This window comes from Hibiscus syriacus, unplaced genomic scaffold, assembly GCF_006381635.1.
Source record: "Hibiscus syriacus cultivar Baekdansim isolate YM2019G1 unplaced genomic scaffold, ASM638163v2 tig00112498_pilon, whole genome shotgun sequence".
NCBI classification, from domain to species: Eukaryota; Viridiplantae; Streptophyta; class Magnoliopsida; order Malvales; family Malvaceae; genus Hibiscus; species Hibiscus syriacus.
This window is the reverse complement of record NW_024063347.1, coordinates 1,846,735-1,870,648: the sequence shown is the minus strand read 5'-3', so window position 1 is coordinate 1,870,648 and position 23,914 is coordinate 1,846,735. Positions and strand designations below refer to the sequence as shown.

The 23,914-nt window shown below is 33.3% G+C and overlaps 5 protein-coding genes across 5 annotated transcripts; 4 read left to right on the top strand and 1 right to left on the bottom strand.

The window, feature by feature from the left end:
• Nucleotides 1–1,837: 1,837 nt before the first annotated feature.
• On the top strand, nucleotides 1,838–5,168 carry LOC120180648 (50S ribosomal protein L21, chloroplastic-like). Its single transcript, XM_039185935.1, has 6 exons — nucleotides 1,838–1,863; nucleotides 2,202–2,412; nucleotides 2,542–2,622; nucleotides 3,987–4,085; nucleotides 4,162–4,236; nucleotides 4,945–5,168. The coding sequence occupies exons 1-6, from the start codon at nucleotides 1,838–1,840 to the stop codon at nucleotides 5,014–5,016; spliced, it is 564 nt and encodes a 187-aa protein (XP_039041866.1). The 3' UTR covers nucleotides 5,017–5,168.
• A 2,139-nt stretch (nucleotides 5,169–7,307) lies between these two features.
• On the top strand, nucleotides 7,308–8,030 carry LOC120180541 (ubiquitin-conjugating enzyme E2 30-like). Its single transcript, XM_039185854.1, has 4 exons — nucleotides 7,308–7,378; nucleotides 7,473–7,600; nucleotides 7,684–7,788; nucleotides 7,866–8,030. Exons 1-4 carry the CDS (start codon nucleotides 7,309–7,311, stop codon nucleotides 8,007–8,009), a joined length of 447 nt encoding a protein of 148 aa, XP_039041785.1. The 5' UTR covers nucleotide 7,308; the 3' UTR covers nucleotides 8,010–8,030.
• A 1,143-nt stretch (nucleotides 8,031–9,173) lies between these two features.
• On the top strand, nucleotides 9,174–9,842 carry LOC120180654 (gibberellin-regulated protein 3-like). Its single transcript, XM_039185939.1, has 3 exons — nucleotides 9,174–9,269; nucleotides 9,356–9,395; nucleotides 9,533–9,842. The coding sequence occupies exons 1-3, from the start codon at nucleotides 9,210–9,212 to the stop codon at nucleotides 9,703–9,705; spliced, it is 273 nt and encodes a 90-aa protein (XP_039041870.1). The 5' UTR covers nucleotides 9,174–9,209; the 3' UTR covers nucleotides 9,706–9,842.
• Nucleotides 9,843–10,809: 967 nt separating this feature from the next.
• On the bottom strand, nucleotides 10,810–13,893 carry LOC120180699 (dihydrolipoyllysine-residue acetyltransferase component 5 of pyruvate dehydrogenase complex, chloroplastic-like). The gene is made up of 6 exons (XM_039185990.1): nucleotides 12,911–13,893; nucleotides 12,396–12,587; nucleotides 12,220–12,307; nucleotides 11,465–11,535; nucleotides 11,235–11,318; nucleotides 10,810–11,106 (listed from the first exon to the last, which is right to left on the bottom strand). Exons 1-6 carry the CDS (start codon nucleotides 13,772–13,774, stop codon nucleotides 11,002–11,004), a joined length of 1,404 nt encoding a protein of 467 aa, XP_039041921.1. The 5' UTR covers nucleotides 13,775–13,893; the 3' UTR covers nucleotides 10,810–11,001.
• Nucleotides 13,894–18,849: 4,956 nt separating this feature from the next.
• On the top strand, nucleotides 18,850–23,704 carry LOC120180558 (5'-3' exonuclease-like). The gene is made up of 8 exons (XM_039185871.1): nucleotides 18,850–19,293; nucleotides 19,709–19,879; nucleotides 20,369–20,603; nucleotides 21,407–21,629; nucleotides 21,755–21,912; nucleotides 23,238–23,265; nucleotides 23,309–23,375; nucleotides 23,455–23,704. The coding sequence occupies exons 1-5, from the start codon at nucleotides 18,913–18,915 to the stop codon at nucleotides 21,897–21,899; spliced, it is 1,155 nt and encodes a 384-aa protein (XP_039041802.1). The 5' UTR covers nucleotides 18,850–18,912; the 3' UTR covers nucleotides 21,900–21,912; nucleotides 23,238–23,265; nucleotides 23,309–23,375; nucleotides 23,455–23,704.
• Nucleotides 23,705–23,914: the final 210 nt, after the last annotated feature.

Below are 23,914 nucleotides of genomic sequence, written 5' to 3'. Positions count from 1 at the left end.
TCAAGGAAATTAGGGTGCTTGGTCCATAAATTAAAAAAATTAAATGGCTTTGGTCTATTGATTTGAGTCTCTTTGGAGGTCCATACCAAAGTCATACTGTGATCAGAAGGACCAGGGGCTATAAACTCAACAAAAGATTCCTGAAAAGAGGAAGCCCAATGAGGGTTAATTAACACCCTATCCACCTTTCTTGCAAGATAAGTATCCTTTTTATTATTAATCCAAGAAAATGTAGGGCCAAAGAAATGATGATATTGGAGAGAAAGATCTTGAACCACTTCTTAAAAGTCAAGCATATCAATGGAAGAATAGAGACCTAGAAGATGAGAGTCAAAGCTTTCTTAAAAGTCAAGGTCTCTGAGGTGTTGTCAAAGGGATCTTCTATATGAACCACAGTTACTGCCATAAATGGCAGTGATAAAGAAAGTATTGTTATTATAGAGGCATTTAACTGTAATACTTTGACCAATTGAGTGACAGAGGATAAGGTCAATGCCTTTCTTCCATAAAAGCCAGATTCTTCCGTTTATAGCAGAGTCATAGTTGGTAAGGATATTCCAGCTCCCTAAGATAGAGTGAAAGATTTTCTCAAAATTTTTAGGTTAAACACAAGTTTCTAACAGACAGAGGACATCAACTTTATAGAGTTTAGCTCTATTCAAAACCTTAATCTATTTTTTAGGATTGTTGAATCCTCTGATGTTCCAGAAAGAAATGATCATTGAGGAATAGAAGAATAATGACCCTCTATATTTTTTTTCTGAGGTACTATTGATCTTACTGATATGATCTTTCTTTTTAGACTTGAGCTCTTTGATAAGTTTGGCAACTCCAACAGCAGCATGCCTTTTTTCCTTGTTTGAATCTCAGAAGATGGTGAATTCTCATCCACTGTGGAGAGAATTTCAAATCTGTTTGCAGAACCTCTTAAAGTAGAATTAACTTTAAGAGGTCTACCTCTATCTCGTTTAGGATTAATGATAGAATCATTCATTTTAAGAGCAGTTTCAAGAGTCTGGTCAAATTGTTCACCATTAGCTGAGTCATTATTAGGAGGAGGATTAAGTGACTTATTATTAGTTTCCTCAATTGACAGAGCTTTAGGAATAAGGGTATCACTTTTAGAAAAGTGATCCTTTTGGATAGAAGAAATATTTTCAGATTCTTTAACTTGTTCTTTTCCCTTGGAAGCATTCATATCTTTTGATGAGGAAGAATCTGGCAGGGAATTTTGCAGGGAAGGATCAGGCAGTGGATTCTGCAAGGTTTCTATTTTTTCTTGAGATTGAAGATCAAAATTATCATTGAGATTATTCTTTATCCTCCATATTTTTGTAGTAGTAGGAGCTGAGGATGTTTTAACTAAACATCCTTTATCTGAATGACCAAAAGTGATGCATCTTCTATATCTATTAGGAAACCAAGGAATTTCAACATAGATAGTGGTAGTAGTACCATTAGCTAGCATCACTTCAACAGTTTCAGGAAGTTCATATTTAACACCTATCTCAATACATACCTTAGCATTTTCTAGCCTAAATTTAGAAGCAAATTGAGTCCATTGTTAAAGGAACTCCTAGTGCACTGGCTATATAGCTAAGGCCTTCCTTTGAAAACAGTTCAAGAGGAACATTATATAAATGTACCCATAGTGGCAGTCTTGATAAATCAAAATTTAGTCTTTGAAGGTAGGGTTCCCATTTCATAAGTATTAATGGTTTATTGAGAACATGTCATGGGTCATTTTCTAGGACCCAGTCCCTAGCAGTGTCTGAATTGAATGTGAAAATGTATAGGTTATTTCCAGCGAGACTTACCTGTGCTCGAGCCCCTTTTGATGGATGATTCCAGAGCTTTTCAATGGTTCGTTGCAAAGTGATGAAGTTGGGGGATGCTCCTAGGAACTGTCTCACCAGAGAAGACTTTCACTCTGTCGTTCCAACCTCTAAGACCTCAGGAAGAGGCTGAACAATTAGGGTTTATTGTTCTGATTTGAGGGAAAATAGGTAAGTTCTTGGCTATCTTGACACCCGAAGAGCTTTCTCCAATCCATATCAGGATGAAGGAAGAGAGGAGGAACGGAGGAAAATTGAAATCAGACAGATGATCGGACGAAAACGCCGGGGACTCGACGAGAAACTCAGGATCCGTTAGTCCTGCTAACGTGCGCCCAGAGAATATCGTATCTGCGCCTATTGAAGTGTCCCTTCAATTCTTCTCTTTTTTCTCCTCCCCAAAACACTCACATTTTCTTCGATCCCAAAATCTTCTGAATCCGACGCTGCCATTGTCGATGTTGAACCTTATAACGCTGTTCCCGAAGCCAAAGTAGCAGCAGAACCAGAACCAGCTCAGATTGTTGAGGCTTCCAAGGAAGTGGCTAAAAGGGAAGACATTGTTGTTGTTGTTATGGTGAGTAACGGCCTTGACTTAAAGAGTTTTCTAGATATGACATTTTTACCCTGAATGCATTTTTGGTTGTAATGCATATTTGTGTTTAGTCCTGACAAATTTTTATAAATTACTTTGGTTTTATTTTAGATTGGGGGTCCCCAATACATTATTTTCCCTGGAAGATATCTCCACACCCTGAGGCTGAAAGGTGCAAATATCGACGATAAGGTTGGTCGTTCAGTGTGTGTTTACGTTTTCTTAAATACTCTCCGCAGTTCTTAATTACTTCAAGAGTTGTTTTCTTTGTTGAAGAATTTGAATTCCTTTCATGATCAAACATGGTTAAAACAAGCTTTCAAGCATGATCTAGTTTGTAATTGTCAGTTTTGCTTTCATTTTTGAATTACATGGAAACCTTTACATCGGGAGTTGACTAAAGTGCTAAACGGTCTAGTACGCAAATGGTTGTGGAAGCATGCAGGTTATGCATGATCTTCTGATTATAATTTAGAGAGGGAGAAAATGATATAGCCAAAAGTTGTAAAAATTCTGGGTCCGGTCAATTAAGACTATTATCTATAGGTGAATGAGTTAGCACCACTCAGCTTGGTTGATGAAAGGAAAAACAAAGACTAGGACAAGTCTTTGGGCTTAACCTATCTTTGAATTGCCAAGAAGCTGCAACAAGCTGTCAATATCAAAAGAGCATAATGAAGTCTTTGCTTTCTACATTGAAAAAACCACAGATGTACGTATGTGAGATCATACCTGAAAGTTTTGTGAACAATAATCTAAAATGATATATCTCTGATATGGTAGCACACTATGTATAAGAGAAAAGAAAGGAGGTTGCCGCTAGGACAGAGTCTTTATGTTGATCTCTAAGTCTAACCCTCTATTCTTTGTGAACCGCAACTGAATATTTGAGCAACATGATCTTAGCTCATGTGGTAAGAAGTTGGGGTTAGGGTAGAGTGGTTATGTTGAACTCTAACCCTCTATTCTTTGTGAATTACCATCTTTGTAACCCTTGAAACAAATTAGAAAAAGTTTAATTTCCTTGTTTTGGCATGACTATTGTTGAACTTCTTCAGTGTTTTTGAAGTGTTAGAATCATGGCACCATGTTTTGATTTGAAATTTCAGTTAAACTCTTTCTATCGTTATGATTTGACAAACAAAGACGATGCATTTTTCTCTCTACTACAAAGGTACTCCCATTTCAGCCTGTGGTGGGCTTTTTAAAAATGTACGAGCATTTGTACTTGCGCTCTCTTTCAATTAATTTCCTTGTTAATATTGAATCAGTTTAAAATTTACGTTTGGAGTATAAGGAACATAAATGAAATGCTTATCGTGAATTCAGTCACAAGTATGTAAATTTTAAGAGCATCGTCTACTTGATAGAAAACTGTTGTGTTCGTTAACCTTCCAATGGTCTGAGACGGTGTTGTCTGGCTGTGTTAACATGTGTATCTGTTGCATCTCTAGACTAGTGTAAACTTAATATTCCAGAGTTTAGTAATTTCATCACCAGTTCCATAGTCATATTTTGTTGACTACTTAAAAGCTTGAATTCATTTTGTTTCACAGATTGTTCTAAACAAGGTATTGCTTGTGGGAACAAAAACTACATATATTGGAAAACCTGTAGTAACTAACGCTGCTGTACATGCTGTTGTTGAGGAGCAGGTATATAACCCCTTGATATTGTGGTTTACCATTTTAATTATACTGGAAAATTTATGTCCTCTCTTTTTACTTGCAGGGACTAAACCCAAGAGTAGTTGTCTTCAAGTACAAGAAGAAGAAAAATTATCGGAGAAATATTGGACATCGACAGGTATGACATTTTTGGCTTAACAAATTGATTGGTGAACTAGCTGCTAAATATTATTTAGATTCCAATTTATACAGAAATATAATTTTCTATGGTATTTAGTTTGTTTAGTATGTCGAAATAGTAAATATTTTATTATGTATTGTTATTCTATTATCTATTTATTTGCCTTTTGCTGCTTTTGGAGAAGCAGCGAGATATAGTTAATTCTGTCGTCATCTAGTTCTGCTCCACCAAACTGAAGCCTTCTTATCCTTCTTCGCATCATCTGTTGTCTCTTTTGATCTCGAGGTCTCTTCCTGAACTCGCCTTCCTGGTATTTGTCATTTGTCTATAGCTCTTGGAGCCATGAATTACTAGGCAGACAAATTTAGTTCTATCATCTATTTACCTAATTTATCCTCCTCTCCATCCTTTGTTCTCTCTTCCTCTTTGCAATTTGCCGCTTATATCCAGCTCGCAGAGCCACAGACTTCGAACTGTTTGCTAGCATAGCTGCTAAGTCCATGCAGTGTGGTCCTGGATATTTTTACTTTATTGATATTGACACATCTTTCTCGTAGGTGCTAAGCATATATAACCTCACCACTTCTCATCTAAATATGTTCTTCCACCGATGTACATCGCTTAGAGCCATGCTAGAAGAAAATTTATACATGTTTTTCTTCAACCTCATGATTTTATGGTTCTTTTGATGATTTGCCGTTGCAGCCAAATACTCGGATAAGGATAACAGGCATCACAGGCTACCAAGACTATCCGTCCGTTACGCTCAACTCCTAAAATTCCTTTGTGGAGGGTCAGGGGTGTTAACTTGTAATTGTTTTATGGAGTTCCCCTTCCTCATCTTCATCATTTTGTTTCCAGTTGGTTTGTAGCTTGATATAACTCTCAACAGATCAGCATTAATTGTCAAAAATGATGTTATTTTTATGAAATTTTGTTTCCCAACCAGTTATATTTCTTTTCCTGATATTGCTTGCATCTGCCATACTAATGTTTAAATATATATTGAAGGAAATGCAAAGATTGCTTATCTTAAAATTTCAGCCTTGTTTCTTTATTTTCTTTTCTGCTCTCTTACATTTTGTATTTGATGATATGTAAAAGAAAAAAAATTAGGGCCGATTAACTTAGGTGCTAAATATATTTCATTTTAGTCGTTCAAAATTTTAACTTGTAATTTTATGAGAAGTAAAAACCAGACAATGGGAAATCATGATGACATTCTCCCCCTAGCCTTTTCAATTTTATCAATTCCCAGGATAGTTACCTTATTTATCTTAAATTGTTAACTCTGTTAAAAACACAAGTGTAAATTACATATTTAATCACTCAATTATTCCAATAGTTTCGTTTTGGTCATCCAATTTTTGTTCTTCAAAATCATCGCTAAACATGTAAGAAAGAAGAAAGTCGTGTTTGATATGCAAAACTCCCTGCACCAGAACTTAGCGTTCGACCAAGAGTTCGAGCTGGAATCCATAACGGCGCATGACGAGGAGTTTCGAAAAAGAACTGAACGGCTGATTTTTATTTTCATGAGCGGGGACAGGAGAGTCTAATATCTCCAAGGCTGCAACAATTTCCTTTTCAGGCCAGGCCAAGTACCTTATCAAAGAATAAAAAGGTTATTTGCATCATCCATAATCAAAATATATTATTTTCTTAGGTTTATGATTCTCATTTGATGAGCCCAAAAGTTTCAAGGAGCTTATCCACGTGCACAAAAAATATAAGCAGTATTGGGATCAATGGATGTCGTATATATAATAATATCATTTATATACAAAATTTAGAGAATATGATTTGTTCGTTTAACATACTTCAGAGAATATGTTTATTTTTAGCCGGAAATGATAAATTATAAAGAAAAATTAATTTATTTTTTCAGAAAATAAGTAACAAAGAGAAATTTAAGTTTTATTGGAATAGTATAAAATATTATTATACTATCGTACATATTGCATACTGTAACATTATTATTTAATACAACTCGTACATCTTGATGGCGGATTGAGGATTATTTGCTTTCTCATACAAAATATAAATAATTTCTACTGGTATAACCATACATATTATTATAAATTTAATAGGAATTAATAGAAATAAAACTAATTTTATTTTAATAAAACATTATTTAAAATAAATATAGTTTTAATAATTATCTTTGAGTTTCATAAACATCAAATAAATTATTTTTTACTATATAAACAAATTTTAACTCAAATGCTACTTGATAAACTGAAAACTAAGTGCTGAAAAAATTAAATATTAAATACCAAATTATAGATATATTTGATATTTTGGTTAAAATTAAATAAAATATAATTTGATTATTTGATAAGCGTAAATTTTAAAAGATAATATAATAAAAAAACAAAAACTATTGCAAATACTCTTCACGTGATAAGTAGATATTTATCTACTCCATATTTTTTTACAGTTGCTTATTAAAATAAATTCTAATTGATAATTTTAATTTTAAATTATCAAACATATTTAAACTGTTAAACTCTCTACCAAATTTATTTACCGCCCATATATATATATATATATATATATACAGAGGTTGATTTTCTTTTTTGTTCTAGGATTTTTTCTTTTTTCTTGGGAAGGATCTTTAGGTAACGAAAAAAAATCTAATTTTGATGAACTGGATGTTGTTCTTTATATTTCCGTATAATCTGAGATTTTATAATTTTATTTTTAGGAATGCAATCTTCAGGATTTACTTTCTTTTTGTTCCCGACGCAGAGGATTTATTTTCTTAAATCGATGCTTTAGGGTTTGCTGATTTAGATCATAAAAATAATTTATACTGAGGTGTGTTAGGGTTTAGAAATCATGTATTGTAATCTGGCCCGGCCTTTTCACTTATTCTAGATCACAGTGTCTCAAGGATTCAGATTGTTTTTTTCTTTTTCTTTGTCTTGCCATCATCGATTAGATATACACTATCAAATTCTGGGAGTTTCAACTGATCATAATATTTTTTTTTCTTGTAATCTTTTACAGAGGTAGGTGTTTCTTGGTTCTATTGTTAATCAAATTTGAAGAAATCTGCACTCTGCAATGGCATCTAAGAGGATCACCAAGGAATTGAAAGACATGCAGAAGGATCCTCCCGTCTCTTGCAGTGCAGGTTTATTTAAGTCTTGTTTTCTAAATTCATCATAAATTGGAATTGTAATTGAGGAGAATTTTGGCAGTAAATTTGTATGGCTTGTTGTTCATAGGTCCTGCTGGAGATGACATGTTCCATTGGCAAGCAACGATTATGGGTCCAGCAGATAGCCCTTATGCTGGTGGGGTGTTTTCGGTTTCCATTCACTTCCCTCCCGATTATCCATTCAAGCCACCAAAGGTAAACAACAAAAACCATTTAAGAATCACAGGGACAATAGTTCTGCAATTCGGTCTTGTTATAAAAATGTGTGTTTCATTCAGGTATCCTTCAAAACAAAGGTTTATCACCCCAACATCAACAGCAATGGCAGCATCTGTCTTGATATTTTGAAAGAACATTGGAGCCCTGCCCTCACGGTTTCAAAGGTTCTCTTTTCACCTTTTCATATCCATGAATGCATGGCAATGCTTTGTATGTGATTTTAAACCAAATTTGTTTGCAGGTGTTATTGTCGATATGTTCGTTGCTGGCGGACCCAAACCCAGATGATCCTTTGGTGCCAGAAATTGCACATACCTACAAGACTGATAGAGCCAAGTATGAGTCCACTGCTCAGTCCTGGACCCAGAAATACGCCATGGGTTAACACTTTGGGACCCCTTTTCTTATATATATATTTTTCAAGCTGTTTTAAGCGTTAAGTGATGCGTTCACTTGCACGGTTTCTTCTCATTTTACCAAGTAATTAAATTTATTTCTGAAACCTTTGCTTTGGGGCCTAGGTTTAATTTGTTTAGGGTGTGCCATTGGCGAAAACTTTTCATTATGTTTTATTAGGGGTGAACTACAGTTGTGATTATTAATATTTGTGCAATTTTCCTTTTATCGCAAAAATTAAAAAAGTTACGATTATTAATATTATCGTTTATTATAAATTATTTATTTTGTTATTAGATTTTTTTAATTTCATGATATTGTATTTTCTAAAAAAGGGTTAACATGTAATTTGGCTCTCAATTTATAGTTCAAACATTAGTTTAATCATTTAACAAAATTTTAAAACTATAATTAAAAGATGAAGATACTTTTTAAAAAAATAAACATTCTTTAAAAAAAATTAGAAGAATAAAAATACTATGCGAGTACCGTGCCAACATCTTAACACTGAGTGATCAAAATAAGAAAAATACAATGTTAGTGACATTTTTGTCAAAAAAAAGTTTGAGGCCTAAAATGAAAAGAGATAATAAATTAGCGATTAATGATGTAGTTTACACTACTTTTATATATGTTTATAGATATAAGAAATTAGAAAAATATTTTAATTTTACACTAACTTAAGTGAACCTCTACTTCCATTATTTTATACCCGTCATAAAAATATCTCTATTAATATTTAAATAAAAACTTTTAGTTATTTTTATAAATTATGTGATAACATCAAATCAATCAAACTTTTAAATAATATAAAAAGAATATTTTTATAAAAAAAGTTATAAATTATGAATACCTTATCCGAAACTTAGTAAAAATGTAAATTAGATCTATTATTTCGGTTCATAATTAAATATATTTTAAATTGGAGAACAAATTTGGAGAAAGAAAATGACCGTGAAAAAAAATTGTAGTTGGGTTCAACATTTGATTGGCAAACCCGCTTTAAACAGTGCACATCACTAAATATTTAAGAATTTCCTCTAAAAGCGGTCAATTTACCTAAGATTAGAAATTAGGTTCCAGAAAATGCTTAAACGTGATCCTATAAAATCCCCTCAAATCAATCAATAAATAAATAAGAGGGAAAGGACAGAGATAATAAAGATTTCCTTCTATAACAAGTTTGAGAATGGCCGCCATCAACACTACACTTGTGTTTACTGTTCTTTGTCTTTTCATAGTATCCGAGGTGTGTGATTTTATGGTTTTCATAATCAGTTTCTGTGATGTTCATCTTGAGAAACAACTAATCATTTTTTCTCCATGATTTTTCAGATTGGAATGCCCATGGTTGAAGCTCAAGTCCAAAGACCAGGTAACAAAGTTTATCATTATTCGTAGCTTTTATTTATTGAACATAAATTTTACGTCTACGTATGAACTTTAATTCAACGTACAACGTGAAACATAATAAATTTTAAATCGAATACATTTATTGATTGAAAAACTCAGATTGCGTACCAAAGTGTGAATCGAGATGCAGCAAGTCATGGAAACCGAAGATGTGCCTTAAAACATGCATCGCTTGCTGTAACACCTGCGAGGGATGTGTGCCTCCAGGCCCTACTGCTAACAAGGAAGTTTGCCCCTGTTATGCCCAATACAAGAAGGGCAGGTGCCCTTAATTTCAACACACTCTCTCTCGTTAATTTCCATATCATTACCACTTGTATTTCAAACAAAATATTGTAATTAATTCCATTCATCTTTCATGTCCTCTCAATAATGATGCAAGTTTAAGCTTGCTTACTTATTTCCTCTACCTTCTTTGCATTCATTTTGCTCCAATCCCTACACTTTTTAAAATTTTAAAATTTCATCTTTATACTTTCAATTTTAGAAATTTTATTCTTCAATTTGTCACATGGACATGTTGTAATTATATCACATGAAATTTATAATTTTTTAAAATAAAAATTCTGAAATATTTTTAAAAAAATCATTTAAAATTTAATAAAATTTTAAAAATATCATTGATAGATTTGACAATGTAACACCATTTAATTTAAAAAAAAATTGTTAGATTTGACAATCAACATTAATAAAAAAATTGTGATTTGAAGAAATTTCAAAATATAAAAACTTAATTGGATATAAAAAAAATCCATGAGCTAAATTAATTTTTTTTAAAGAATTTAAAAACTTTTGACACCTAAACCTTTCTTAAGTAATGTTTTTTTAGACAATTTTATCGTATAAATAGTCAACTTAATCCTTTAAATCAAGTAAAATATTAAATAAAAAATTGAATCTTAAACTACACACATATATTATGGTACATATAAATTATAATAATAATATGTGCAATCATTTTTTTAAAATATTATTTAATATATTAATTATATTAAAAATAAAATTTAAGTACAGCGGAATAAAAAAAATGAACTCGCATATCGGAATTTTTTAAATTTAATGTGAGATTAAATTTATTAAAAAAAACTAACAAAGGCATCCTAGTAAAATAATCTATCTTATATTTACAAATCAAACACTAAAATATTATATTTAAATTAAATAAGTAAAAAATATAATGTAACATACTAACAAAATATCAAAGAATATTATATTTTTAATAATATTTATAAAAATAAACTTATGTTTTAAATATTAGTAAAATAGTTAATCTTATCTTATTTAAATTGAAAGTATGATGATGAAAATGGGCCATGTCTAATGGAAATAGTTAAAGCCAACATTAAACGAAAAAAATAGAACAAGAGAAAGTTGAATTAACCAGTGCTCTGTAAAATACTCGTCTTCTTCTCCACTGAAAACTCACCTACATCTCAAGTAAATTTCATAATTTCAAGATCTCAAGTATAAATGATTTGAAGAACATGAACCTTGGGAGCATGTTAAATGAGAATTTGTGTGAGCATGTCATGGCCATGAGGGCATCGTTTTGTTAAACGAACGGCACATTACAAGGTAAGATCTTTGGGATCCTCGATAATCTTGGCCAACGTTTGCAAGAATGAAGCTAGATCAGCACCATAGATGACACGGTGATCGGCGGTAACATTTACCTGCGGAAGTTTAAAGTTCAAAGTGAATGCTTGCTTTCAATCTACCTAAACATGGATGAGTTTTGGTCCATTTTTGTTAGGAATAAATATATCAAAGGAAGCCTATCATGGAAAACGAAAAATCTTACCTGCATCTGATTCTTCACGCCAATACGACAATCTTTGCTAGCTACAACTGCAGGCTGAGAAGCTCCAACAGCCATAATTGCTCCCTGCATCGAAAAATAATAAAAAGGATCAAGTACAAACACCGAGTTGGTACATACAGTTCAATCCACCAGATATTACCTGCATCTCAGGAATCAGGCAAGTCTTACCACATATGAGAAAATATTAATAATTGAGCAACAGTACTTACAGTTCCCGGCGGCAGAATGGCATCAAACCGGTCCACACCAAACATTCCAAGGTTAGACAGAGTGAAGGTACCTGCAAAAGGAGCAAGAAATATCAACAAGCAAACACAAAACAAAATGCAGATTAAGAAAAGGTCTCAATATTGTTAAAGGGGCATTAAGCCAAAAACCATATATTAGTCAATATTTTGCGGGGCAACTTAAATTGAAATTTTCCACCACCCAATGATTTTGCAATTCTTATATATCAACAAAAGTTCAGTGAGAGAAACTTTTCAATATTTTTATGAGTTATGATGATCAGCATCTTACAACTAACCACTATTCTAAATCAAAGCAATCAGTTTGTACCAGCAGAATTAGAAAAGAATTATCATCCCAGCATTAGCATGTTGTGGTCCCAGAACTGACAGGCAAGAATAAAAGGAAACAGAAAATGAAACCTATGCTCAACCTTCCCTAGTCAAGAAGATTGAGAAAGTTAATTATAGTAATTAATTTCATAGGAACCATGCATACTCTTTGTTCAGTGGCATAGAAACCTTTTTTCAAATGTCTAGTTGAGCTTTAAGTTTCCCAATAGTTCAAAATATCTTTGCATTAAAAAAATTATCTCCAAGAAACAGAGAATGCAGAATTTTCAAATAATTCATCGCTTTGTCCAACTGGGAATGAAAAAGATGGCAAGATTAGTATGCATATCATTGAGCTTTCATTAAAAGAACTCCTTGCTCAATTTGTGATGAGAATAACATACCCGTATTATATTCATGAGGTTGCAATTGCTTGGCCCGTGCCTTATCTACCAACTCCTTCCACTTTCTAGACAATGTATAAATGTCAACCTGAAATGCAATGAAATAAAACCCTTTCAACATTGTTACAGCTACATATGAATAAAAATAAAGCAGCCATAAATAGAATAGTACGAACCTTATCAGCATCCTGAAGAACTGGTGTAATCAACCCACCATCTATAGCTACAGCAACGGCAATATTGATGCTACTGTTATACGTAAAGCTGTTTCCATCCCTACAACAGGTATTAATTACAGGATGTAGAGCCAATGCAAGCGCCGTTGCCTTTGCAAGCAATGCTGTCATTGTTACACCCTTGGACTTTATCTAAACAAAAAAAAAATACAATTTACATCAACCGATTTTCAAAAATAAAAGAAAAGGTCCTAAATTAAGCGAAATTTGTTTTAAGCCAAGTAAGTTTTCTGGTGCAAGGCATTTTTCCCCCATAATAGGTCAATTGTAACAAAGACTCTAGCAAAACCACTTAAAATTTCTACTTATGACCACTTAGATAAACAATCTTAAATGAAAAGTTAGTTTCTTTACCTTATGTACTACTGTCAATTCAGTTATCAATTTATAAAGGTTCAATGTAAAGAAGCTAGAAATTATATCATTTTATAACAACTTAACAAAAGCATCTTTACCTTCTTGTACAAGGCATCAAGGGCATCTGTGGTGATGGTGTAACCGACTCTAAAAGTAGGCACAGACAAACTTTCAACCATATTCTTACTCACAGCACCCTGCATTGTAGTGAAAGGAACCACTGTCCCCAACTCAATACCAGATGCCACCGGGGCTGCGATTGCCGGAGAAGCAGGCGATGCCGCAGCGACCACACCCGCTGCGGCTGCGGCTGCAGCCTCCACGTCCTTAGCCACAATCCTCCCCAAGGGTCCAGTCCCCACCACTGTCCCCAAATCCACTTTCAACTCCTTTGCCAATTTCTTGGCGTACGGAGACGCAACTATCCTCTTCCCTCCCTCTGAAGCCGGATGCACCGCGGACCCCACAACCACGGTCTTTGTACTTGAAACAGTAGGAGCAACAGCCGAAACAGCGGGCTCCGACTCTTGCTTTTGCTTTGGTTTCTCCTCCACTACTCGGGCACTGCTGCTACCAGAAGAAGACTGAGATTTGGCCTTGGCTTCAGCGATCTCGTCTTCGGTCTCAGCCAGGAGGGCGATGGCAGAGCCGACGGGAGCTACACCGCCTTCCTCGACCATGATGGCGGCGAGGAACCCTTCGTGAAAACTCTCGACATCCATGTCAGCCTTGTCCGATTCAACGACAACAACACTCTCCCCTTTCGACAACTTGTCTCCTTCCGACTTCATCCACGACACGATCTTACCTTCCGTCATCGTGGAGCTCAATGCCGGCATGAAAATCTCTCGTATCTTCGCCTTAACCTGAAGGGATCGAGACTTAGCTTTAGAACCCGGGATGGGGGTGCGGCGGAGGGTGGAAGTGGAGGGAAGGAAAGAAGTTTGTAGGATATGAGCCATTTGGTGGACAAAGGAGAATTGGGTTTTGTTTTGAGAAGGAAATGAGAGGAAACTGGATGAGCAGTTGGGTTTTTAGCAGAATTGGGTGATTTTGGATGCCGATAAAGAACTGGGTGTGACCTCCAAAGCTTCGAAAGGAGGGGCGGAGAAATCAACCAATTTACCAGTGAAACCGTGAAAGTGGGTTGCTCCCTTTTGGGTTTGGTCCTTTTAGGTTTGAGTTTTGCAACTTTTCACTCTAATTATTATTTTAAGAAAAAATAACTTCAGTGGCCAAAAATTAATATACGATTTTAACTATTTTTTTTTGATTTGTTAAAATGACTAACAAAATCGTAATACGATCGCTAATTCATAATCTGATCTCCATTATTGCAAATCAGTTTCCAGATTCGCAACGCGATTATGACTATCGCAATGCGATTTTCTAATTTCGCGTTGCGATTTTCCCAATTCGTAATGCGAATAAGTAAATCGCAATGCGAATTTGAAAAATCGCAACGCGATACTGACTTTCGCAACGCAATACTGACTTTCGCAACGAGATAATACATAATCGCAATGCGATTTTCAAAGCACCATTAGTATCGCAAAGCGTATTTTATTTTCAAATTCCAAACACGAATATTAATATATTGGAACACTAAACCGTCCACAGTATATCCTGTAATCGCAACTCATAACCTAAAACCTAAAATCACAACTCAGTCCCATCTCTATCTCTCACTCTCTCACCCATCTCCGACGAAATATGTCCCCATCTCCGACGAAATCCGTCTATCTCCATCTCTCAGAAACTACCCTCACAATCAGAAATGGAAAATCAACCAAATCAACCACCGAGGGTTAGTTTTTTTTAATTATTTTCTTTTTGAAATTTTTGCATTATTATTAGGTTTTTCATATTGAAATTGATGATAAGTTTACTGGTAATTTCAATAATAGATTAATCATTTCACTTAGATTGCTTATTAAATCAACCGAGAATCGCAACGCGAAATGAAAATCGCAACGACAAAATCGCAACGCGATTTTATTCTCTCGTTGCGACAGTCAAATTCGCGTTGCGATTGTCATTTTCGTGTTGCGATTTTCATTTTCAGAAACTATTCTTCTTCTGCAAATTGAAACTTGAATGAATTGCATTACTTCAACCAAAAAACAAAGACAAATAAGAAATTCACAGTGTTGCAAATTTAAGTTTGAAGAATAAACTACTACTCTTTATGTTTATTATTGTTTTTGGTATATCTTCACAGTGTAGTTTTTGGTATATCTAACTTAGTACGTTTATTGTTTTTGTAGAACTTTTATTCGGCTCAATTGACTTTAAGAAATAAAGTCAGCCTGGCCAAAACAATTGCGTCGAAGCTTTCACCTGCACAAAGAAAAATGTTTGAGGATACTTGCTTCGGGCCATGGCTAAAAGTACAACATCCCGGTGGAGATGCGATGTTGACACACCTGTTTCTTCAAACCATGACTAGCGATCTACCAGATACTATACAACGTCGTGATGAAGAGATATGGTTTGATTTTCCACCGGCGTATACGTGTTTTGGGCGGGAGGAGTTTTGCTTAATCATCGGTCTACGCTTCGGACACGATGATGTAGGTCGGTACACTAGACACATTACCCGCCCATAATGGTTATCCCGGGTTTTTCCTGAGCTGGAGAGGCCGAATCTATACGTGGAAGACCTGACGAGATTATTGAATAAGAAAGATGGTTTTACTCGGATGGATGACGTCGATGTTGTCCGAGTATGCCTTCTAATACTTTTGCATGCCGGCTTTTTAGGCAGAGAGGCCAGACAACCTATTCCGAATGATCTAATCAAATTGGTAGAAACCTAAATGCGTAGAACATGTTTCCGTGGGGCTCGTATTTATGGAAAGCTACATGGAATAAGTTATTGTCTGCCTTGGATGATCAAAAAAGTTTGCATGGTGATGGTTCCAAATACACTTTGATAGGCTTTATTTGGGCCTTTAAGGTAAGAATTTTTATATAATGTTTCCAAAATTATAAGTAATTATTTAACAATTTGCTAACATATATACTCCTTTTGTTAATTGGTAAGTCAAATGCAAGTTTTGTTAACATATATACTCCTTTTGGTTTGAAAATGTTTGGTTAAGTACCTAGAATTCAATAATTTGTTGTTTGTAGGTTTTTAGATGTGTAGGAAGTCTTGTTTGAGCAAATGTTTAGTTTCTGCAGGTTAATCCTTAAGTGAGCTGCGTGAAATGGATGTACGGGTGCAAAAGTTGATTTATTCATTCAATAATTGATGAGGAAATAAGAATTATTATTATTTTTTGATTGTTTAATTGATTTGTAAAAAATGATTTGTAAATGTTGATTTATTTAATCGATGTGTACATAATTCTTATTTGTGCTTGTTTAATTGATTGAAATGTAATAATTGTTTTGTTGATTTTCAATATGCATTATGTTGAAGGCAAAACAGACTATCGCAACACGAAACTGACTATCGCAACGAGAGAATCGCAATGCGAAATAAAAATCGCAACGAGAAAATCGCAATGCGATTTTCATTTCGCATTGCGATTTTCTCGTTGCGATAGCCATTTTCGCGTTGCGATAGCCATTTTCGCGTTGCGATAGTCATTTTCGCGTTGCGATTTCCCCGTTTCGATAGTCAAATGAATGTCTAATAAGTGATAACAACTCAACAGATCATAGCAATGTTCAAACTCAAGTTACTAATACATGCCTAACTGAAAATGTTAAAAGTGCACACATAAAATACACATAATACAACGTTTGCATTTAAAAATCACCTAAGTTAACAGTCCCAAAAGGTGAAGCCGGTTGTGATTGAGATTTTGAAGATGATTGCGATTTTCAGAATCTCGTTGCGAAAGTCAGAATCGCGTTGCGAAAGTCAGTATCGCGTTGCGATAGTCAGTATCGCATTGCGATTTACTTATTCGCATTGCGAATTGGGAAATCGCAACGCGGAATTGTAAAATCGCATTGCGATAGTCATAATCGCGTTGCGAATCTGGAAACTGATTTGCGATAATGGAGATCGCGTTGCGAATTAGCGATCGCATTGCGATTTTGTTGGTCATTTTAACAAATCCAGAAAAAATTGGTTAAAATCATATATTATATGAGATTTTTGGTCACTGAGTTTATTTTCTCTTATTTTAATCCCTCGACAATCTTGGATTTAAGATTTGATACTTTTATTTAACAATAATTTTATCCTCTTTTTAAGATATTATAAGTATATTCGAGAATTGATGACATCATTAGTTGTTTTCATTTAAATGAAGGCATTGAATATTTGTTTCAGGCAACCTTAAGTATCATGTGATTAGGACGGTAAATGAAATGAAATAGATTGCTGAGTTACTCGAGATTGAATCAATTAACTTTCGAATCTAATGGATTCAACTCAAGCTCTAATTCTTAATGAGTCGAAACAAGTTATTTGACACTCAACTCGAAAAGCTCATGAGAAATTAAAAAATAATATATTAAATTTTTAGATTTTTTTAATTCAATTATTAATAATATTAGCATGTTTATGTTGTTCTTTTTTAAAAAAAATACAATATATGGCTTTTATGTACTTAAAGTTTAGGTTTGAATTCGAGTTTGAGTTTCAATCGAGTCAAGTTTGAGAATATTTCAATTTTAAGTTTTTCGAGCTCGAGTCGAACTTCATTTTTTTATTTCGAGTCAAAAAAATTTTAAGCTCACGAACTTTCGAGTCTAGCTTTAATTTTCTATTTCGAGTTCAAGACGAGCTTAACAGTTTTAAGCTCGTGAGTTTTGCAATCAAGTCAAACTCAATATTACACTTTTCGAGTTGAGTCGAGTTTCACAATACTCGAGCTCCACAATACTCGAGTTCGAATAGGCTCGTTTACAACCCTACATGTGATATGTGTGTTTATCGTTAATTACAAAACTTAGATTTTAAAAAATCAAATTTTTATCACTCATAACACTTTGAATAATCTTTCTCATAACACTTGAAGTTGAATAATCTTTCTTATTTTGATTCTATTTTTGAAAACGTGATTATTTTTGTAAAGCCTTAAGTGTTTAAGAAAAAAAATTAAATAAACCTAGAGTAATTATTAATTAATACAAATGTGCATCATTTTCCACCTAAGTTAAAAGTTTTTATAGCTCAAAAAGAATTATATGAATTATAGTATTATTCTACTGATTGATACATAATTAATATGTTTTAAAAAATTCTTTTATATTTATTTTTAATACATAAATCACAAATTTTATCAAGATTAAATTTTATCTTCGATCGACCTCATAATAAATCTATTTTAATAAATTTATACAATATGTTCATGTTTGTACATCTGATATTACTATACCATAACAATAATCATACTCATCTTTACCAACCAAGCATATATAAAAAATATAAATATCATCTAGATGTACCATATAAATATTTTATAACCTATAATCTTAAAAAATATCATATTTTGATATAATGTTAATAATTTTACAATCATTTGATTTAAAAGTGATATTATATCCTTTATCAAACAATGAACTTAAAATCAAAATAACTATTTAAATTATTAGTTTATAATTACTTTAAGTCTTGTTGGTATTTCAATTTCAATTTTTCTCTATTAGCACAAATCATACAACCTCAACGGTTAAGAGGATGATAATTATTTTTAAAAGTTTTGGGTTTGAATACATCGACTACAGAAATATTTGGACATTTATTATCAAATTATTGATAATTTTTTGAACATATACAACTATGTAATCATATCAGATTAATTAAAAAAAAATTCTCAACCAGTGAAAATTGAAATGTTATAAATATTTGTATAATTGTTCTACCAAACTATTAATTTAAACACTTAAAATAAATAAATCAATTTTAATACTTATTTTAACAAAAATAATTTAGGTACTTTATATTAATGATGAATAATAATTTAGATATTTATTTTTATAAAAAAAAACATTTTAGTATTTTAAATCATTTATAATTTAGGTTTTTTGTTCCATTAGGCCTATCCAGTATCCTGTATCCACTTCCCTAAGTAATTACTATCATCTGTTATTAAAAAGGGGGAAAGGTTTCCAAAGTGATAAGGAGCTAAACAAGATGGTCGTAGTTACATTGGCAACCAGGATTTTACTCACTCCCAGTCTCCCTCCAAATCCATTTCGTTCAGTTTCAAATGGAAAGTCCAGAAACAAAACAACCGAAATTGTCCCACAAACAACAAAGTCATGGAAGATTAAAACCATCGTTGCGTCTTCTTCGTCCTCAGTTGTTGGGTCTTTTAACCAAACAGTTGGTGAACAAGTTTTGCCAGTGAGAGAATGTCTTGAAAATGAAACAAAGAGCAAAGGAAAGAAAAGGGTATTCTTCTTGGACGTTAATCCTCTTTGTTATGCTGGAAATAAACCAAGCTTACAATCTTTTGGTCACTGGGTTTCTCTTTTCTTCTCTCAAGTCTGCCTCACCGACCCTGTTATTGCCGTAAGATTTTTATATCTATTTTACTTGGAAACGAACTTTTCATTTTCTTTTGTTTCCAATTACAATAGAAATTTTTGTTGGGATGTGATGGAAATTACTTTTATTCTTGAAGAATTGAAAGTTAAAATATATATTATATGAATAGTAAAATGATAGCTTTTACTTATACATGATCAATTATGTTTGAATTTGTGTTACAATTTGCATAATTGTTCAGTTTTAATAAATATAACAGTGATGATGATGCTTTTGCAAATTATTATTTGTGTTACATTTCATAAATTTTTTAGGGATGAACGGTTAAACGTAAAAAGCATATAGAAGAAGTACAAACAAACCAGTCTTATGTTTGCAGATGCAATAACTTGGTTGTGGTTAGACATTTCACTTTCATTTATTTATTTTCTTGTTTCAGGTTTTTGATGGTGAAAACTGTAATGAAAAGCGGAGACAGTTGTTACCTTCATATAAAGCACATAGGAGGAAATTCTTTCCACGGCCAACAACCTCAAAAAAATATGTTAGGAGTCAATTTGGGGGATCACAACAACTCATCATGGATGTTCTTAGAAAATGCAATGTGCCTGTAAGCGAACCTCTTTAATTTCATTTTCTTCTGAAAAGAAGTTAAGAAGCTTAGATAATAAAAGTAATATGGTTTATAAATTTATGCAAGAATGTTCTCACTTACAATGGTGGTGTGTTGGTTGCTAGCATGACCTGTCTAGATTTTATAGAAGTAAATGCTACGCAAACTGCCAAATTAACTTGTGTTTACATTAAAAATACTTCAGGACAGTAAGGATGATTGGTTTTATTTAGTATATAGCCGAAGAGAATAGTAACTAGCTCAGTTCAAATAATTGTTAAGAATCCAAATAGATATTTTTAGAAGAAAATTATACATATTTGTTGGCCAGAAAGTTGCATTATGACTTCAATTCATTTGCCACCATATTCCTCAATATAATAGTTGTTATGAGGACATTATGCAGATGGACATTGATGCTAAAATGTTGGTTGATCCATCCTTTTTGTTTTATTTGTTTCATCTGTGTGAACCTAAATCATGCAGGTCCTAAAAGTTAAAGGAAATGAAGCTGATGATGTCGTAGCCACACTGGTGGAACAAGTATTAAAAAGAGGATATCGTGTGGTTATTGCTTCTCCTGATAAGGATTTTAAGCAGTTGATTTCTGAAAATGTTCAAATTGTTATGCCTCTGGCAGAGTTAGACCGGTGGTCTTTTTACACTCTGAAGCACTACATAGCTCAGTATAATTGTGATCCGCACTCTGACTTGAGCCTTAGTAAGTATGCGTGCCTTTTTCTTTTCGGTGATAGTAAGTGTAAGATTGCAATTATATAACTGCTGATACCGTTTTAAACTTATTTGTATGCATATTAATGAGTTGTGTTCAGTGCTATAGTTTATCAGCAATTCTGTACATAATTTTAATTGTGTTATTTTACTTATTTTGGGCATGCAGTAACTAGTCCAATAAGATAATATAACCAGAAAATCTCACTATATAATTAAAATGTATTTACTAGGGTTATTTTTGTTGTTCTTTTAGAGAAATAAAGATGTGGGCGTATGGCATGACATCATGCCTGTTTCATTACATCTTTATGGGGGGAGTGCGAAGTGTTTGGTTCTTTCTTTTTACTTTAATATGCTTCAAGTGTTGAATTGTTTTCCTGCTTTGGATCACTTTAAATCCTTCAACTTTGAAAAGAAGATGGCTTCAAATGAAGTTAAACAAACTAATTATTACACAGGGGATTGGCTTATATGGTGCTAGTTGTGTTGCAGGTGCAATGGCAATTTGAAACTAATAAACAATATTTTGGTTTTCCTCCGTGTCCTTTTAGATTTATAATACACGAATTTTTTGAGAATTGACCCTTAACGTGGAAGTTCCATTAATATAAAAGTAAAAAAAAAAGGAATGTAGGGACTTGTTTGATAATTAGAATATACAGCTCTCCCAGCTTAATTTTTCAGTTTTGGTAAAAGAATGCTCCATGACTTTGCTTGTCCTCAGTTTTCCTAGTGTTCTAGATCTCCTCTGGGATGATGTGTATAAGTAATCATTAAGTAATTTTGTAGGATGCATCATGGGTGATGAGGTTGATGGTGTTCCTGGGATTCAACATTTGGTTCCTGGTTTTGGTCGGAGAACTGCCTTAAAGCTTTTGAAAAAGCATGGCTCACTAGAAAACTTACTAAATGCAGCATCAGTGAGAACTGTTGGCAAACAGTATGCACAAGAGGCCCTCACAAAGTATGCTGATTATCTGCGAAGAAATTATGAAGTTCTAGCCTTGAGGAGGTAACACATTTCCTTCTTTGAGCACCATGATTTCTTGTTCAAAGACCAAAGTCTCCTTATGGTGTTGTTGTTCTTGAATTATATCTGGTTCTTGATTTCTAGACTTCACCCTACTTATTATACAGGGATGTTGACATTCATCTTCAAGAAGAATGGTTGGTTAAAAGGGACACACGCAACGATGCAAGTGTTTTATCCAACTTCTTCAGATTGTTGGAAGAGACTGATAAACCTACTAATGCAAGCAGAACTAATTTCTCAAATGGTTAAGCCCTAAGTGCTGGTAAGGTTCCAATATTTACATGATTATATAGATGACTAATCTGGAAATTAAATGACTTGGTGTATGCTATACCGTGTACACCCTTGGCAGATTCTAATCTTCAAGAATACTTTTGGTGTCTTCAGAACTAGGGCTCTAATCGAGCCAAGCGCAAATAGTAAGAAACTCAGGGTTAAACATGATTTGAAACTTGCAGCTTGAAACTCAACTCGAACTTGAGTGCTCGACTGGACACTATTATTTAAGTTTGAGCTAAGCTCGAAAAACATTGAACCTTTCAAGCTTGGCTTGTATGCACTATTTACATACTTGAGGCCAAGCTTAGTTCATATACATTTTTTTAAAGAGTAAATAATGGTATAATAATAATAATTTTTTTAAAGAAAAGTAATGAAAGGAAGGAGAGAGGTGATTTTGGGGATGGATGCGAGGGAGAGAAGAAGAGGGGATGAAAGGAAGAAAAATAAATTAGGGTTCAGATTTAAGTTCTTATGTATCAAGAGTAAAAGTAGAATTTAATATTTAAATATAAATTAAATAAAAAGCTTGATTACTCTTGCAAGTTGTTCGAATCAAGTATTAAGATACTTGAACTTGGCTCACTATATAGTTCAAGCTCGGCTTGACAAGGAGGAGATCGAGTTCAAGTTTTTCCTGAGTTGAACTCGAATAGCTTAAGAGCACAAATATCTAGTTTAAGCCCCTATTCAGAATTTTGAATTAGTGATTCAACTTATTAATTTTTACATGAACTATTGCCTCTCAAAAAAGTAACTATTGATGGTTGCTTCCTGCATCTGACGTGCTATATAGACTGAGATCAGAAAAATAATCTGCATAACTTTTCTACTTTTTCTGTTCTTGTTTTGGCCTGAGATAGTTGCATAGTCCTTAAGTGTTCCATTGTTGTTGTGTTGAAAAGTGTTTTTTATCAAGTGTTTTTCAAAAATACTGTAGAAAAGTGTTGTTTGTTAATTGAAGTGTTTAACATTGCTCTCAAAAAGTGTTGTGGAAAGTTAAAACGTCTATTTTAAACATGTTAGAAAGTATAATTAATTGCAAAATATCTAGAATAAATGAGGCTGTTTTGATAATTTCATACATAAAAGCAGTATTAAATTTTTTAGCTTTTACGTTTCGGTTGAAAAGCTGGTTTTAAAAACACTTTTCATCTTGAAAGCTTCTTGTTCTTCATTGCTTAGAGTGCCAAAAGTGCTTTTGGCTCCAAAAACACTTTTCAATTACATTGAAGAACTAGTTAAGAATAGAAATATTAAACTAAGAAACTGAAATGTGAAGCTTATCATGTTATCTGTTGCCCCTAGATGAGGAATAGCTAGCTTGAAAAAGTAAGATTTGGGTGCGTGTAAATTGAAACAACAGCACAAGGCCACTGATACTTCCATCAGAGAGCTGGAGAAGCTGTGTTTGAACTGAGAACAAACTAAATACTAGCATTTAAGGTATGATACTTATCCTTTTATGTTCTAGCATTTTGTTTATCCATTTGCTAGTAGAATATATCTGATACTTGTAATGCAGGACGACAAGGAACTTAAACGATATGGCCTTGTGCAGAGTGGGTAATTTATAGGTCGAAGATGAGAAAAATGAGTAGGATGCCGTAGGTTCTGCTAAGGAAATTCCAGTACACTAGTAATTCAGGAAGATGGGGAATTTGAACTGAAAAAGTGTAGTTTTTCATAATTGCCTATGTTGGATTTCTTGGATCAGTACAGTTTCGAGATTGGTCATTATAAATTATTTAATTTCTGGAATCAGTTATGCGAAAGAATTGTTTTTAGAGTTGGAAATCATTCACTTGTTAGCACTGGCTATAGGATTGTAAATTTATTCATTCTAGTTGTGCATGAATGAAAAAACTATTATCATTATGTGTGCCCCTTGAATTGATGCTGAACTTTTCCACATGCCAAATCTTCAATAACTTAATGTTACAAAAAAGAAAACACAAACTTCAAGGTTGATATTTGGGGATTGG

Excerpts from the sequence above, each read along its gene's own strand:
- LOC120180648 (XM_039185935.1), top strand. The coding sequence starts at position 1,838 with ATGGATGATTCCAGAGCTTTTCAATG. Across the intron at positions 1,864-2,201 it reads GATTCCAGAGCTTTTCAATG|TGTCCCTTCAATTCTTCTCT; the intron begins GTTCGTTGCAAA and ends CGCCTATTGAAG. Across the intron at positions 4,086-4,161 it reads ATGCTGTTGTTGAGGAGCAG|GGACTAAACCCAAGAGTAGT; the intron begins GTATATAACCCC and ends TTTTACTTGCAG.
- LOC120180541 (XM_039185854.1), top strand. The coding sequence starts at position 7,309 with ATGGCATCTAAGAGGATCACCAAGGAATTGAAAGACATGCAGAAGGAT. Across the intron at positions 7,379-7,472 it reads TCCCGTCTCTTGCAGTGCAG|GTCCTGCTGGAGATGACATG; the intron begins GTTTATTTAAGT and ends TGTTGTTCATAG. Across the intron at positions 7,601-7,683 it reads ATCCATTCAAGCCACCAAAG|GTATCCTTCAAAACAAAGGT; the intron begins GTAAACAACAAA and ends TGTTTCATTCAG.
- LOC120180654 (XM_039185939.1), top strand. The coding sequence starts at position 9,210 with ATGGCCGCCATCAACACTACACTTGTGTTTACTGTTCTTTGTCTTTTC. Across the intron at positions 9,270-9,355 it reads GTCTTTTCATAGTATCCGAG|ATTGGAATGCCCATGGTTGA; the intron begins GTGTGTGATTTT and ends ATGATTTTTCAG. Across the intron at positions 9,396-9,532 it reads AGCTCAAGTCCAAAGACCAG|ATTGCGTACCAAAGTGTGAA; the intron begins GTAACAAAGTTT and ends TGAAAAACTCAG.
- LOC120180699 (XM_039185990.1), bottom strand. The coding sequence starts at position 13,774 with ATGGCTCATATCCTACAAACTTCTTTCCTTCCCTCCACTTCCACCCTC. Across the intron at positions 12,308-12,395 it reads TTCTTCAGGATGCTGATAAG|GTTGACATTTATACATTGTC; the intron begins GTTCGTACTATT and ends ATTGCATTTCAG. Across the intron at positions 11,107-11,234 it reads GCGTGAAGAATCAGATGCAG|GTAAATGTTACCGCCGATCA; the intron begins GTAAGATTTTTC and ends AAACTTCCGCAG.
- LOC120180558 (XM_039185871.1), top strand. The coding sequence starts at position 18,913 with ATGGTCGTAGTTACATTGGCAACCAGGATTTTACTCACTCCCAGTCTC. Across the intron at positions 20,604-21,406 it reads GCACTCTGACTTGAGCCTTA|GATGCATCATGGGTGATGAG; the intron begins GTAAGTATGCGT and ends GTAATTTTGTAG. Across the intron at positions 21,630-21,754 it reads GAAGTTCTAGCCTTGAGGAG|GGATGTTGACATTCATCTTC; the intron begins GTAACACATTTC and ends CTTATTATACAG.